This window comes from Lynx rufus, unplaced genomic scaffold (genome assembly GCF_022079265.1).
Source record: "Lynx rufus isolate CCGP_SWC_20201006 ecotype Redwood Valley unplaced genomic scaffold, mLynRuf1.p SCAF_17, whole genome shotgun sequence".
Lineage (NCBI taxonomy): Eukaryota > Metazoa > Chordata > Mammalia > Carnivora > Felidae > Lynx > Lynx rufus.
In genome coordinates, this window is record NW_025814831.1 from 32,481,809 (window position 1) to 32,495,754 (window position 13,946).

Genomic DNA, 13,946 nt, shown 5'->3' on the forward strand with positions numbered 1-13,946 from the left:
CAGAGGCTACTCCAGCTCTGAGGAGGGAAGAATTTATATCGCCTGTGGAGTAAGGGAGGCTTACTGGTGTCCCTGAAACTGCATTTTGAAGATGTGGAAGTTCATGCAATACTCATGGAATAATATCTCTTCCAAGATGGAGTATGGAGTGAGTGAAGAAGAGCGGTAGAAAATGCAGGCCAAAGTCATACTATATTACAAAGGACCTGAAGTTCCTTGCTAAGAAAACTGGAGTCACTACTGTAGGCAAAGAACAAAGCCAACCAAGAGAATCTCATTGTTTATGCTTTTTGATTCAGCAGTGTGGAAGACAGACTTGAGAACCACCATTCGGGTTCTGTTTGTTTTATCATATTTGACCCCATGGGCCTATTATTAGAGCAGCTGAAAGGCAGAGCTGGTATTTCTCTTCTGAAGACCACTCAGGGGTGACTTCAGTATGTGGAAAGATAACAAAAGATTCAACTACGAACGTTTCGGTGGCACTAGAGGCAGGGGCAGATGGAAAGATTTCAGGGCTAGCCTGGGAAATGTTACCCCGTGTCACCTGTATTTTATACTTTTATGGCATCTCAAATAGTACTCGGTAGGTGAGGCTTTTTCTCTGACTCACCTGGCAAATGGCACGTGGGAGCTGTTTCCTAAGCAACCGTCGTACTTAAGGCACGTTCATTTGGCCATTAAACTGCCAGCTTCTTTCTTTAAGACAGGGATTGTTATTTTTTTCATCGCTGTTGTCTTCGAACCTTCGAATGACCTGCAAAAATGTGTGCCCGAGGGTTGCGGAGTGATTGGAAAATGGACATTCATAAACGGCTGAAGATTACAGGCTATCTGGCAGTAGAAGTACTAGCATTAAATGTTCAGTGATAGCAAGGTACTACACTGATTGCCACTCAACCTACCCTTTCGTGGCGGTTTATTTATTTCTAAAAATCTCTATCAAGCCGGTAAACTCCCCATCCTACAAATAGCCAGAGTACAAGAAACTGCAGTACTAGCTTCAAATTTTTTTTTTTTCTTTTTGGTTAGCTGACTTTATAGAGCGGCTATATGCTTGGGAAGGTAAGAAGACGTTGGCCAAGACCCCCAAACGTGGGAGGTACGGGGATCATTTGCTGAAGACTACAGACAGGGTTAAGCGCCGGAGTCCCGATTGCAAACCAGAGTGCCGGAACCAAACCGCCGACACTCGAATTTCCGCCAGGACGCGCTAGCGTGTTACGACGCATCGACTGCTTTTGCCTGGAGGAGGCCTATCAAGGGAGGACCGAGTATCGGGAGGCCAAGGAAAGGAGGCGAGTGAAGGACTTCCCCGTGGGGAGGGAGCTGGAGCTGCCGAGATTCGGGAGGCCGCGCTGGGCCTGTTGAGCTAGACGTCCAAGCGCGTCGGAGAGTTCAGTCATGTCTACACAAGCGGTGATGCGCGCCCTGCGCAAGAACAAGACCCTTCGCTACGGAGTCCCCATGCTGGTGAGCGCAGGGAGGAAAACGTGTGGGGCGGGATTCCGGAAGGGGTGGGTCCGGATTCCGAAAGGGGTGGAGCCTCGAGGTGGGCAGGATCCTGGCTGCGAGGGTCTGTGATGTGGCCGTCGGGGAGCAGCAACCTGGGCTAGGAAGAAGCTTCTAGGCAGTCTTAGACTTCTGCCCCCGCCGGTAGTGGGATCTTTTACCCTCCCTAAGAGTTACCAGGATGTGCTTCAGAGAGCGAGGTCAGAACCAGCTTTTATTCCAGCACTGGGTGATTACTAAACTTGCATTTTTAACCTGCTGCTACCCTTTGACGATGCTGTGGATCGTCGAAATAGATGTATTTACTTTAACTGTACAATTTCGGGCATCTCTATATTTCAGCTTCCTGGTTTGTGAACTGGTTTAATTCCTCCCGGGTTGTTAGGAGTTCAGTAAAACCTTGTGAATCGAGCGGTTAGCACCGTACCTGCCACACTGTAACAGCTTTCAAAAGGTCGCTAAATTATAATTGATAATTTTAAGGCACATTGATAGTAGTTGTGGTGTTTATATGTTTGTCTACAGCCCTACACTGAGTTCCCTGAAGATCTCATTAATCTTTGAAGATACAGGTTGAGGTTGACATAACACCAACCAGAGTTGGAATCCAGCCCAACAACCCCTCTTACTTGCTGATGCACCTTGGCAAGTTATTTTGCCTCAGCAAGTCTTGATGTCATAGTAAATGAAACAATTTCAGTACAGCATGTGGACAAAAGCCACTTTGTTTTAAATCATAATAGTTTATTACTTTGGAATGAATAGGTGTTGGTGTAGGTGAAGATACCAGCTTTGTGCATTTTAGCAGAACAAAAGGAGAGAAGTGACCTTAAAAAAAGTTTAAAGAAAACCGCCTTAAAAGGTAATGTAGTAATTATATTTGTGTAGATCACAGGGCATGTGTAAAAACCATCCTCTCTATAGATTCCTCTGCCCCAAAAAGGAGATCCATTCAGAAGCATTGTGATTGTGGCCACTAACCTGAGGTCACCTGTATGTGCCAGTGAATGCTAGTATGATTTTGTTCCTTATTTTTCAAAATCACCAAAGCCGGATCTCAAAACCACTAGTGTTGAAGTACCTTCTAGATACTTAGAGGTTTCCTGTTTTGTTTTATTTCTTGGAATGGAAAGTACCATAGTAGCCTTTCCCCCAAACATGTTACTCTATATTTGTCTCTATGTCTGTACTGGACCTAGAGGACCATGTTTCAAAATATGAATCCTAAACATATAAATAATATTGAAGAGGAAGATGTTGAATTGAGTGCTGTGAAACCCAGCACTACTGGAAAGACCTCAAAAGATACATCCTTTTCATCGAGTATCAGTCAAATATGCCGTAATTACTGTACTACATTTATCTTCAAGCTGAAATTATTTCCTTTCTTGGATAAGTATTAATGCTTCCTAGGATCTTTATTCAACAACATACAGAAGAGGACTTGGAATACCAGGTGTATGTTAATGCTACTTTCCTTCCCTTCTTGTCCAAACCAGGTTGAGTGAAGGTATGGGGTACTGATTCTGGTATTTGGTAACGGGCTAAAATGTTTTCTTGTAATGGTATATACTGCACTTACTCTGAACAGATGAATGGCAACTCACCAGGAAAAATAATCTATCGGATTTCATATAAGCGGTCACTGTTGGCATTTAGATAAATAATCTATAGCTAGACTGAATTTTGCGCTTCTATTTTGTTTCATTGTTTCCTTTCTTTGTTTTAGGTGCTGATTGTTGGAGGTTCTTTTGGTCTTCGTGAGTTTTCACAAATCCGCTACGATGCTGTGAAAATTAAAGTAAGGACTGTAATTGGTGTTCAGCATGTGTCTGTGTATATGTATGTTCTGGTTTACGTGTGTATATGCAGTGTTAAACAGTCTGAGTTTTGTCTTGCTTTTCAAGGTGGCCATATAATCTTTGGACTTTTCCTTATTCTGTAAGACAACATGAGTGATGATCTGGAAATGAATCATGAAATGTAAAGAATTTAGTAATCTTCTTCATCATTGGAAAATTTACAATACTGTATTCTCCAATAAAATGGACTCTGGTGTAGTTGTTTTTAGGATTTAGGAGGGACTGAAGAATGTGGGACAGTTTCACTCCCATTTTATTACTCCATTTCATATTAATACCAGTAATTTTATAAATTATATGGATATATAAACTGATATACTAACAGTAAAAGAAAATTATTTTCATTATAAATAATAAATTATATATGTGTGTGTGTATATATATATATGAAATTTACAGGTGAGGAAGCTGAGGTTCAGAGAACTTAAGTAACTTGCCTAAGGTTACATGACTATTTCGAGGTAGTGTTAGGATTCTCACCTTCTGTGATTACACGGTTACTTAAAAATTCAAGCCAAGTGTTACATAAGAACCCTGGTTAATTCTTTCAGAAGTATGTAGTTTTTGTTTGTGGCCATTTGTGATATTTGAGTTTTTTCCAAGTTATTTATATATGATAAATATATATAACATATTTAATATTCATATTATATATAAATATATATGTGTGATGAAATATATATATGATTTACTACCAATATTACTGAGGTCTGCTAATGAAATATATATAATATATAATATTAATTAATAATTATCGATAGGAAAATAAAGAGTAAAGGCCTATTTAGTTTTCTCAGTTAATTTTATGATTTAAGAGAAATGCCAATTCCAACTAGTCTTAAAGATATTAGATATTAGAGTAAATATTAAATTTAAAAAGAATGTGTGATTTCTGTGGGGTAATAGAGCAATTATCAACTGTATTAAAAAGTGTCTGTTAGCATCCTACTTATTTTATTAAGGAATTTTTTTCCCTTTGCCTTTAAGATGAAAGTTATAATAATCTGACTTTTGGAAGTGGGATGACTATACATATTTGAAAAATAATTGAATATTTGTCATATGTATTTATTATGTGGCAGATCCTATAGATAAAGATTCAAGAAATTAGTTCTTACAAAGCTTGTGGCATAATTTAGGCTGGAAGACATCCAGTATAAAAATGTAGTCAGGGGCGCCTGGGTGGCTCAGTCGGTAAAGCGGCTGACTTCGGCTCGGGTCACGATCTCGCGGTCCATGAGTTCGAGCCCCGCGTCGGGCTCTGTGCTGACAGCTCAGAGCCTGGAGCCTGTTTCGGATTCTGTGTCTCCCTCTCTCTGACCCTCCCCCGTTCACGCTCTGTCTCTCTCTGTCTCAAAAATAAATAAACGTTAAAAAAAAAATTTAAAAAAAAATGTAGTCAAACAAATTACATCATTGCCCAGTAAAATGCTATATTAGAGTTTTGCATAAAACAGTACTAGAGACATACAATTTAGACTTGGGAAAGGGGTATCACAGAAGGTTTGCTAGAGGCATTAACCTTTGAATTACGACCCTACGAATGAGTAAGTGTTGGGTCACCTGGGCAGCTCAGTCTGACTCTTGATTTCAGCCCAGGTCATGATCTCACAGTTTCTCACAGATCTCACAGATCTCAGAGTTTGTGGGTTGGAGCCCCATGTGGGGCTCCACATGCTGACAGAATAGAGCCTGTTTGGGATTCTCTCTTTCCCTCTCTTTCTTCCCCTCCCTTGAGCACGTGTGCGTGCTCTCTCTCTCTCTCAAAATAAACTTAAAAAAAAAATTGGATGAGTGTTAGCTAAATGTTGAAAATGATATTCTGTAACACAGGAGGAGTATTGGGCATATCGTCAGATGTTCATTTTAGAAATCCCTCTGGCCGTGGATGGGACAAGATGGATGGGGATTGAGCAAGGTGGAAGGGGAGAGATGAGACCTGTTAGGGTGCTTTGGCAGTAGTACACATGGACAGTAATGAAACTTGAAATAAAATATTTGCAATGAAGTTAGAAATAAATGGGTTCCAGAAAAAAAATTTTTTAGCAGCTAATTGATAGTATTTGATGACTAACGTGATGTATATAATATAAAAAAATGAGTAAGTCTTGCACAGCTTGAGGTTTTGGTTTTGTGGACTGGATAAATGGTGATGCCATTCACCGAGTTAAGGAGAGAGAATGAGGGAGATTGCATTAATAGGAGAAGTTTAGAAGATGGGCTTAAAGTAAAGAGAAGAAAGATGAAATAGAATGAAGTTCATTGCAATTGAGAGGACAAGGTTGGTTGATGAGAACAAGGTTGAGAGGATGCGGTTGGTCAAGGTCTATGGGAGGAGGCTGAGTGGACAGAGTTCAAGTGAGAAGGATCAGAGGACAAGACCTGAGATTGAGAAGTCCAGGTTGGTTGATGTTCAGAAGTCAAACTCAGATGAAGTCAAGAGTCAGTGTTTGGGTGAGATTGAGTTCAGACAAGATAAAGAGGATAAAGTGGACTGAATGTGAGAGTGATTAACAGGATGATTCATTGAGGTTAACTGGGGTTATTAGGGTTGAGAGACCAAGAGCAAGGGGGAGTCAAAAGGACAGAATTGCTGAGATTAAGGGGGGGTCAAGTCTGAGGTTGAGAGTACAAATGCTGTTGAGAAAGACTAGGATAAGTTCAGCTGAGAAGTGTTGAGAAGGGTGGAGAAAGACAGTATTGATTTGGAGTGACTGGCCATCTTAGTTTGCCTGGAAATGTCCTGATTTTAGTACTGAAAGTCTGGCATCCCAGAACACAGAAACTCCTGCTTTTCAGTCATTGGTAAGGAAAGTGGAAAGGAAAGTACAGAATCCAAGAGGTGGGCTAAAAAAATGAACTGAAAGCACTAGCTTTCAATTCTAGTGTGAAATACATAGGGCATAGTTTATCTATGCCATTCTTTTGTTTTTTTTTAAAGGTTATTTATTTATTTTGAGAGAGATCGAGCGCAAATGGGGGAGGGGCAGAGAGAAAGGGGGATAGAGGATCTGAAGTGGGATCTGAAATGGGCTCTGTGCTGACACCAGAGAGCTCAACGTAGAGAACTGGATGCAGAGAGCCAGACGCAGAGAACCCAGACTCACGAACTGTGCGATTTTGACCTGAGCCACCCAGACACCCCTTATCTACGCCATTCTTAGTGGTGGTGGTTCTTTTTTGTTCTCCTGACTCTTAATACTAACAACCATGGAACTACAATAATGGACCATCCATTGTTGCATCGCTCCAAGTAGTATGACCTAAGTGTGCATATAAGTGCATTATAATCCTGAGTATTAAGTCTTTCTTTTTCCTTTGAAATAGAGCTAGTTTAATTCTTAACATTGTTAATGTTGTGATCATGTTTTCTAAGATTTAGATAATGAGAATGAGAACAATTACAATACCAATGCCAGCATGGTCCAAACATCACTGAAAGAGAAAGCCAAATGACTGTGTTATTTTTTTTAATGTTTATTTATTTTTGAGAGAGAGAGCAAAAGTTGGGGAGGGGCAGAGAGAGAAGGAGACACAGAATCCGAAGCAGGCTCCAGGCTCTGAGCTGTCAGCACAAAGCCTGACATAGGGCTTGAACTCCACTGAACGCGAGATCATGACCTGAGCTGAAGTCAGACACTCAGACTGAGCCACCCACGCGCCCCTATTCTTAATATTCTAACACTTTACTATTACTCAATTAAGAATAGCTGTTTTTGTTTTGTTGTAGTTATTTTTTCTTGTGTTGTTTCAGGCTGAGGACTCATGCTTTTCTGAATATTACTCAGTTAATTACTGGTCAATTATTTAATTATATCCCTTCCTCCATTCTCTCTGTTCTCTAATTCTGAAATCCCTAACAGAACTATATTGGGGCTTTTAGATGTAGCTTTCATCATAGGCTTTTTCTTTCCTTCATCCCAATTCTTGTGCATTATTCTAATGGTATTTCTAGTGTATTAATGGTCTTTTTTTTTTTTAATTAAGTTTATTTATTTTGAGAAAGAGAGAGCATGAGTGGGGGAAAAGGCAGAGAGACAGAGAGGGAGACAGAGAATCCCAAGCAGGCTCCACCTTCAGTGTGGAGCCTGACACAGGGCTCGATCTCATGACCTTGGGATCATGACCTGAGCTGAAGTCGGACACTCAATCAACTGAGCCACCCAGGCACCCTAGTGTATTAATGGTCTTAAGCTGTGTTCAGTTACTATTCTGCTATTCCATTTATTTTAATTTGGGTTCTGTTGTTTGTTTATCAATTTCAGTGATCACATTCTTCTTTCCTCAACACTTTGCCACGCATAGGTAACATGGCATCAGCTCCTGTTTACTACTGTGGACTCCTGTTGAATTTTTTTCTTCGATGCTTCTTTATTTCAGGTGTATTGAAGGTCTTATTTTTTGTTTTCAAGAGCAGCACTATATTTATTAGTATTTTTATGTTATTTTGTTTGTATTTTATGTTATTTATCATTTAGGGTGGTTGTTAACAGCATGGACTCTGGAGGCAGAGGGCCAAGTTTCAAAGCCAGTTTCTTCCTCTTCAACAAGTGATTCGAACTCCTTGTGTCCCATTATCTTCACTTGTGATCATCATCATAATAATTATCTCATAAGTTTCGGTGAGGATTACAAGAGATAATGTATGTCAGAATGCCTGGCATATGAAGAGTGCTGGCGAATACAGGCTGCTGATAATTATAGTAGTGGTGGTAGTACGTTAGCTGTCATGACGCGATCGGGTGGGAGAGATTTTGTCACGTGTTTGTCATCTGCCACACCACCCCAGCCATCCCTTATATAACTTTTTACATTCACAGTTGAATGTAAGAGACTTGAACAACTTATGGCTCCTCTTTCTTTTCTACAGATTGATCCTGAATTAGAAAAAAAGCTGAAAATGAATAAAGTGTCATTGGAATCAGAGTATGAGGTACATACGTTAATATGTATTGTATGTTAATACAGCCTCTCTTTTGTAACCGTCTTCCCGGTCAGTGACTGATTCGCTCTCTCTTCAGGTTAACGGAAATGATTACCAGTGCAGAAGAAAATTATTTACCTTAAACAGTATGGTATTGGGGCAACTAACTATGTAGTCATTTGGAAAGAAAATAAGGATGGATCTATATTTCATATACTATAAATGGATGAATTCTAGATGGAACAAGAATTTAAAAATAAAAAAGCAATGCTAAAAATACTAGGAGAAAAAAAATGGAGATTCTTTTCTGTGGTCTTGCGTCAGAAAAGCTGATTTAAATGTAATACAAAATTCCAAAGCTTTACAGGGAAAGATTGATGAGTTTATATATAAAAATTCAAAAGTTCAGCCTTAAAAAATGTATATAAAGTCACTGGTTAAATGAGACATCCTAAAACTGTTGTTTATCTTATCATGATGAATTAATTTAAATATGAAGAGCGTCTGCAGATCAATATGGAAAAGTTTAACAATTTAGGTGGGCAGTAGGAACATGGGCAAAGCGTGTAAAGACTACAGAGAAAAGGAAATAAATATCATTCTTAGACATATAAAGAGGTACTAAACTTACAGGAATGTTAGTTAAAGTTATAATGAGGTGTCATTTTCCACCCATCTGATCAGAAACCAAAGTGTTTAATATAGGATGTGGTGAGGAGGGTGTGCTCCATTTCTTGGAGTCCATTCGTTTTTGTGACTGTGGGTCATATTTTCCCATATTTCTATGTATGTTTGATCATTTTTGCTTGAAAGGTGAACATTATAAATAATACATTGAAGAACGTTGACTCTCATTTTAGCAGGCCCTTCAATTATTGGCTGATCATTTTGAGCTCGGTTTTGTCTTTTTGAGGGAGGATCTGTGGAAAGACTTTGGCGTTCCCTAAACTGCTGTAACCCTATGAGACTCATTCTCCAAATTGCCTCCCCAGAGGATCTTGTCAGAGCTTGGCCTTAAGCTCTGTTGGACTGAGTCTAATGCGGGTCTTCCTCTTGGCATGATCCTTATTTCTAAAGACTAGCTTTTGGTGCCTCAGCTGTATGCCAGAGGAGCAACTCGGTGTTAAAGAGAGGTCCCACACCAGCAGGGCTGAAAATCAGTATTGACACTGCTTTCTTCTTGGTTCCGTTCCGTACTCAGTTCTGTAGCAGTTGGTTAAGTGGTAAGCCGTAAGTGGTCTTGCCCACCACGTGTACGGTGTAGTCTTCAGTGACCGTACATGTTTTGCAGAATTCCACAGAGACTCTTTCATTCACCAAAGATCTTTGAAGACTTGGAACCCTCTCGCATGAAGTTGTTCTACCAATTTGCATCCCATCGAAGAATTATTCTTCAGTTCTCTTGAGCATATATCTTACGTTACCTGGGTAGAGGCCATTATTCTTTCTTCAGACCTTTTTGTAACTGAATCATTTCATAACTAAACTTTAAAATAATTTACTCTCCTGCACCTTAAATTAGTACAATCTTGTTCATCCACATATATTTAATACAGACATCCTATAAGTGGAATTTAGAGAGTGGTTCAGTTCTCTGCTTCCCCACTAGTTTTTCAAAGCCTATAACTTGCTCCTTCTCGGTCTATAAGCACTATGTCAGTAGTGATGGCTCTGGAGGGTTTGTCTGGGGATAAATTTTCCTTTACTTATTTTGGAGATCATAGAATTTGAGAACTGAAGAAACCATGTAGACCATTTGGTCAAGCCTTTTTATTATTAGGAGGGAATAGTGCCCAGACAGCTTAAATCACTTGCCCAAGGTTATACAGCTTCTTTTTTTTTTTTTTTAATATATATATATATTTTTTTTTTGGGGCGCCTGGGTGGCGCAGTCGGTTAAGCGTCCGACTTCAGCCAGGTCACGATCTCGCGGTCCGTGAGTTCGAGCCCCGCGTCAGGCTCTGGGCTGATGGCTCGGAGCCTGGAGCCTGTTTCCGATTCTGTGTCTCCCTCTCTCTCTGCCCCTCCCCCGTTCATGCTCTGTCTCTCTCTGTCCCAAAAATAAATAAACGTTGAAAAAAAAAATTAAAAAAAATATATATATTTTTTAACATTTATTTATTTTTGAGTCAGAGAGAGACAGAGCATGAATGGGGGAGGAGCAGAGAGAGAGGGAGACACAGAATCGGAAGCAGGCTCCAGGCTCTGGGCCATCAGCCCAGAGCCCGACGCGGGGCTCGAACTCACGGACCGTGAGATCGTGACCTGAGCTGAAGTCGGACGCTTAACCGACTGAGCCACGCAGGCGCCCCGCTTCTTTTTTTTTTTAATGTTTATTTTTGACAGAGAGAGAGAGAGAGACAGTGTGAGTGGGGGACGGGCAGAGAGAAGGAGGGAAACGCAGAATCCAAAGCAGACTCCAGGCTCTGAGCTGTCAGCACAGAGCCTGATGCGGGGCTCGAAATCGTGAACTGCAAGATCGTGACCTGAGCCAAAGTCGGATGCTTGACTGACTGAGCCACCCAGGTGCCCCAAGGTTATACAGCTTCTTAGTAAAAGAGAAATGCTCCTTTTTATTTTTGTTACAAGGGTCCATGTAAATTTACGTCATTTTCCTTATCTTTGGATATAAGCTATTCTGTGTTCTGTGAGTCTCTTTTTCTATATTATTTCAGCAGTAATTCGAGAACAGATAAAGCAGTTGTAGAAAACTTGTTGTCAGAGTGGTGTTGAAGGGTGAAGAAACCTTTATATTCTTCCCTTTATCCTACCTCTGTGCTGAGAGATACTTCACACTCACTGAAGGTACAGTGATCCAGACTGGTTGAAACTAGGTTTTACTGACTGAAAGGGATTGGCTCATGGCAGCTCTGGGGAATGTCTTTTCATTCTCTGGCTCAGGCTCATTTCTCATGTGCAGGACAAATCATCTTGGCCTCTTTTCTTCCTTCTAGCAGGCATTAGGGTCTCTACCTTTGTTTTTCCCCTCTTACTTACTACCATTACCCATGCTAACCCATGCTAGTCATTATTATGTTCGTTTAACCTTCGGAGTTGGATTTTTGTTTTCCCAGCTTCTTCCCTTTCTTTGTATTCTCAGAAATAAAGCATGTAGTCCCTCTATAATTTGATAATTTTATTCTGATGGGGGGGGGGAAGATAGTCTAATTAACATGACTAGCAAGCAAGAAAACTTCCAAACCCTAAGAGATATGCCATTTCTTCAATTATTATGCGTGATATGCAGTTGATTTATTTGCTAAAATTGGATTTTTTCCACTCATTTATTCATTGATGAATCAGTAATGTCCTAATCAAAGCTACATGCCTCCTACACTAATATATATGCTTTAATTTTTGTGGCTGTATAGAAAATAAAGGATTCCACTTTTGATGACTGGAAGAATATTCGAGGACCCAGGCCTTGGGAAGATCCTGACCTCCTCCAAGGACGAAATCCAGAAATCCTTAAGACTAAGACTAAAACAACCTAAGTGGATTCTTTCTTTCTTTCTTTTTTTCTTTTTGACAAAAATGCCATCCACTGGAATTCTTGCTACATATTCAGTGGGAAGAAAATCTCAGACCTGCAGAAGCCTGGATGCGAGCAATGTGATGACAGATACTTTTGATAAAAGTCAAAGTAACATCACACAGTGATTTTATGTCAAACCTATGTAGAAAAACAATACTGATCACAGGCTGATAAGAGTTTTGGTTTTGCTTATAATACTACTAATCAGTCTCCAAAGTCTTAACCTGATGATTGCATTGATACCATTAGAACATGTTAAGAAAATACCTCTCCAGACTGAGAGAAAATATTTGTCGACCACATATCTGCTAAAAGACTCATATCTAGAATACATAAAGAGCTCCAAAAACTCAATTGTAAAAAAGCAAACAATCCAATCAGAAAATGGTCAAAAGTCATAAAGTGACATTTCTCTGAACAGGGTATATGAATGGCAAACAGGCACCTGAAAAGAATGATTGACATCACTAGTCATTAGGGAAATACAAATTTAGACTACACTGAGAAATCACTACACATTTATTAGAACAGCTAAAATAAAAAAGGGGCAATTCCAAATGCTGGCAAAGATGTGGAGAAACTAGATCTCAAACACATTGCTGGTATAATGTAAAATGGTACAAGCGGTCTGGAAAATTCTTTGGCAGTTTCTTTAAAAACTGCATAGGGGACTTCAGTTTCCGGTCCAACAGATAGCAACCTTGGAAGTCACACCTCCCATCCTCACACAAAGGATAAGCTGAAAAAACTGAAAATCAACAACTATTCTTTGATCCATGAGAGAATTGAGGACACAGAACAAAACCACCACTGGAAAATTTGAGACATGCAAATACAGAGGATCACAGGTTACCTGGAGGAGAAACTACCTGGAAGCCACATCAGGTAGGAATGCTTAAAGGGCAATTGCCTAATTACTGGAGACTGAGCATGGACTAATTTGAGTTAAAAACTCCTAGAGACCAGGCCAGGGGCACACTTTTATGAGGTTTACTTCCTGGGGCCCCACCAGGTTCTTGCAGTGAATAGTAGAGGAAAATCTTGTCGTTTCAGTAGGGGGAGGAAAAATGAACTATTCTGAAATATGTCCCCTAAATTTTGTTCTCTTTAACAAAAGCCTGGCCTCAAAGGAGATTTTTGCTAGAGACTAATCACACTGGATTTTACCAGAGTCTAACCAACTCTGGGGTAAGGGAAATACCCGACATCAGCCCCTTCTAGCCTTCCTGTTCACCTAAATGGGGTGAGGATGTGGGGAGGAAGACTGAAAAGTAGTCGTGAAGGTCATGTGGGACCACGATGACTAGAAGACTGAGACCTAATCATAAGATTATAGAATGTTCTCCTTCCCCTTCACATTACCACCACATCCCTAAAGGCTCTTCACTGGAGTTTCTTTTACCCAGTCCAACTGGATATCATGTCCAACTTTCAACGAAGAAACTACAAGGCATTCTAAAATACAAAAGGCACAGTTTGAAAAGGCCAAGCATTATAATCAGATTCATATATGGTAGGAATATTGGATTTATCATGTCGATACTTTAAAATAACTATAATTAAGATGTTTAGAGTTCTTTTTTTTTTTTTAATTTTTTTTTCGACGTTTATTTATTTTTGGGACAGAGAGAGACAGAGCATGAACGGGGGAGGGGCAGAGAGAGAGGGAGACACAGAATCAGAAACAGGCTCCAGGCTCTGAGCCATCAGCCCAGAGCCTGACGCGGGGCTCGAACTCACGCACCGCAAGATCGTGACCTGGCTGAAGTCGGACACTTAACCGACTGCGCCACCCAGGCGCCCCAAGATGTTTAGAGTTCTGATGGAAAAAATACACAACATGCAAGAACAGATGGGTACTGTAAGCAGTGAGATGGAAGTTTTAAGAATTAAAGGGAAATTCTAGAAATCAAAAACCGTGTAACAGAAATGCCTTTGATGGGGTCATCAATAGAATAGACATGACTAAAGAAAAAAAAAAAGAATAGACATGACTGAGGAAAGAGAGAGGGAAATGATACCAGAAAGTAATTAAATCCATAAGAAATGACAAAAGAGCACTGATAAAGGTAATTGGGTAATTATTTTTTACGAAGTACAACTACAGGGGCAC

At 40.0% G+C, this 13,946-nt stretch overlaps 1 protein-coding gene across 2 annotated transcripts; it reads left to right on the forward strand.

The window, feature by feature from the left end:
• Positions 1–1,274: 1,274 nt before the first annotated feature.
• Positions 1,275–13,432, forward strand: LOC124512070 (cytochrome c oxidase assembly protein COX16 homolog, mitochondrial). 2 transcript variants are annotated; one of them, XM_047079423.1, is made up of 4 exons: positions 1,275–1,473; positions 3,242–3,313; positions 8,245–8,307; positions 11,670–13,432. In XM_047079423.1, the coding sequence occupies exons 1-4, from the start codon at positions 1,405–1,407 to the stop codon at positions 11,790–11,792; spliced, it is 327 nt and encodes a 108-aa protein (XP_046935379.1). In that variant the 5' UTR covers positions 1,275–1,404; the 3' UTR covers positions 11,793–13,432. The 2 variants fall into 2 exon arrangements, with proteins under 2 accessions (XP_046935379.1, XP_046935380.1); XM_047079424.1 differs by lacking the exon at positions 11,670–13,432 and adding an exon at positions 8,396–8,660.
• Positions 13,433–13,946: the final 514 nt, after the last annotated feature.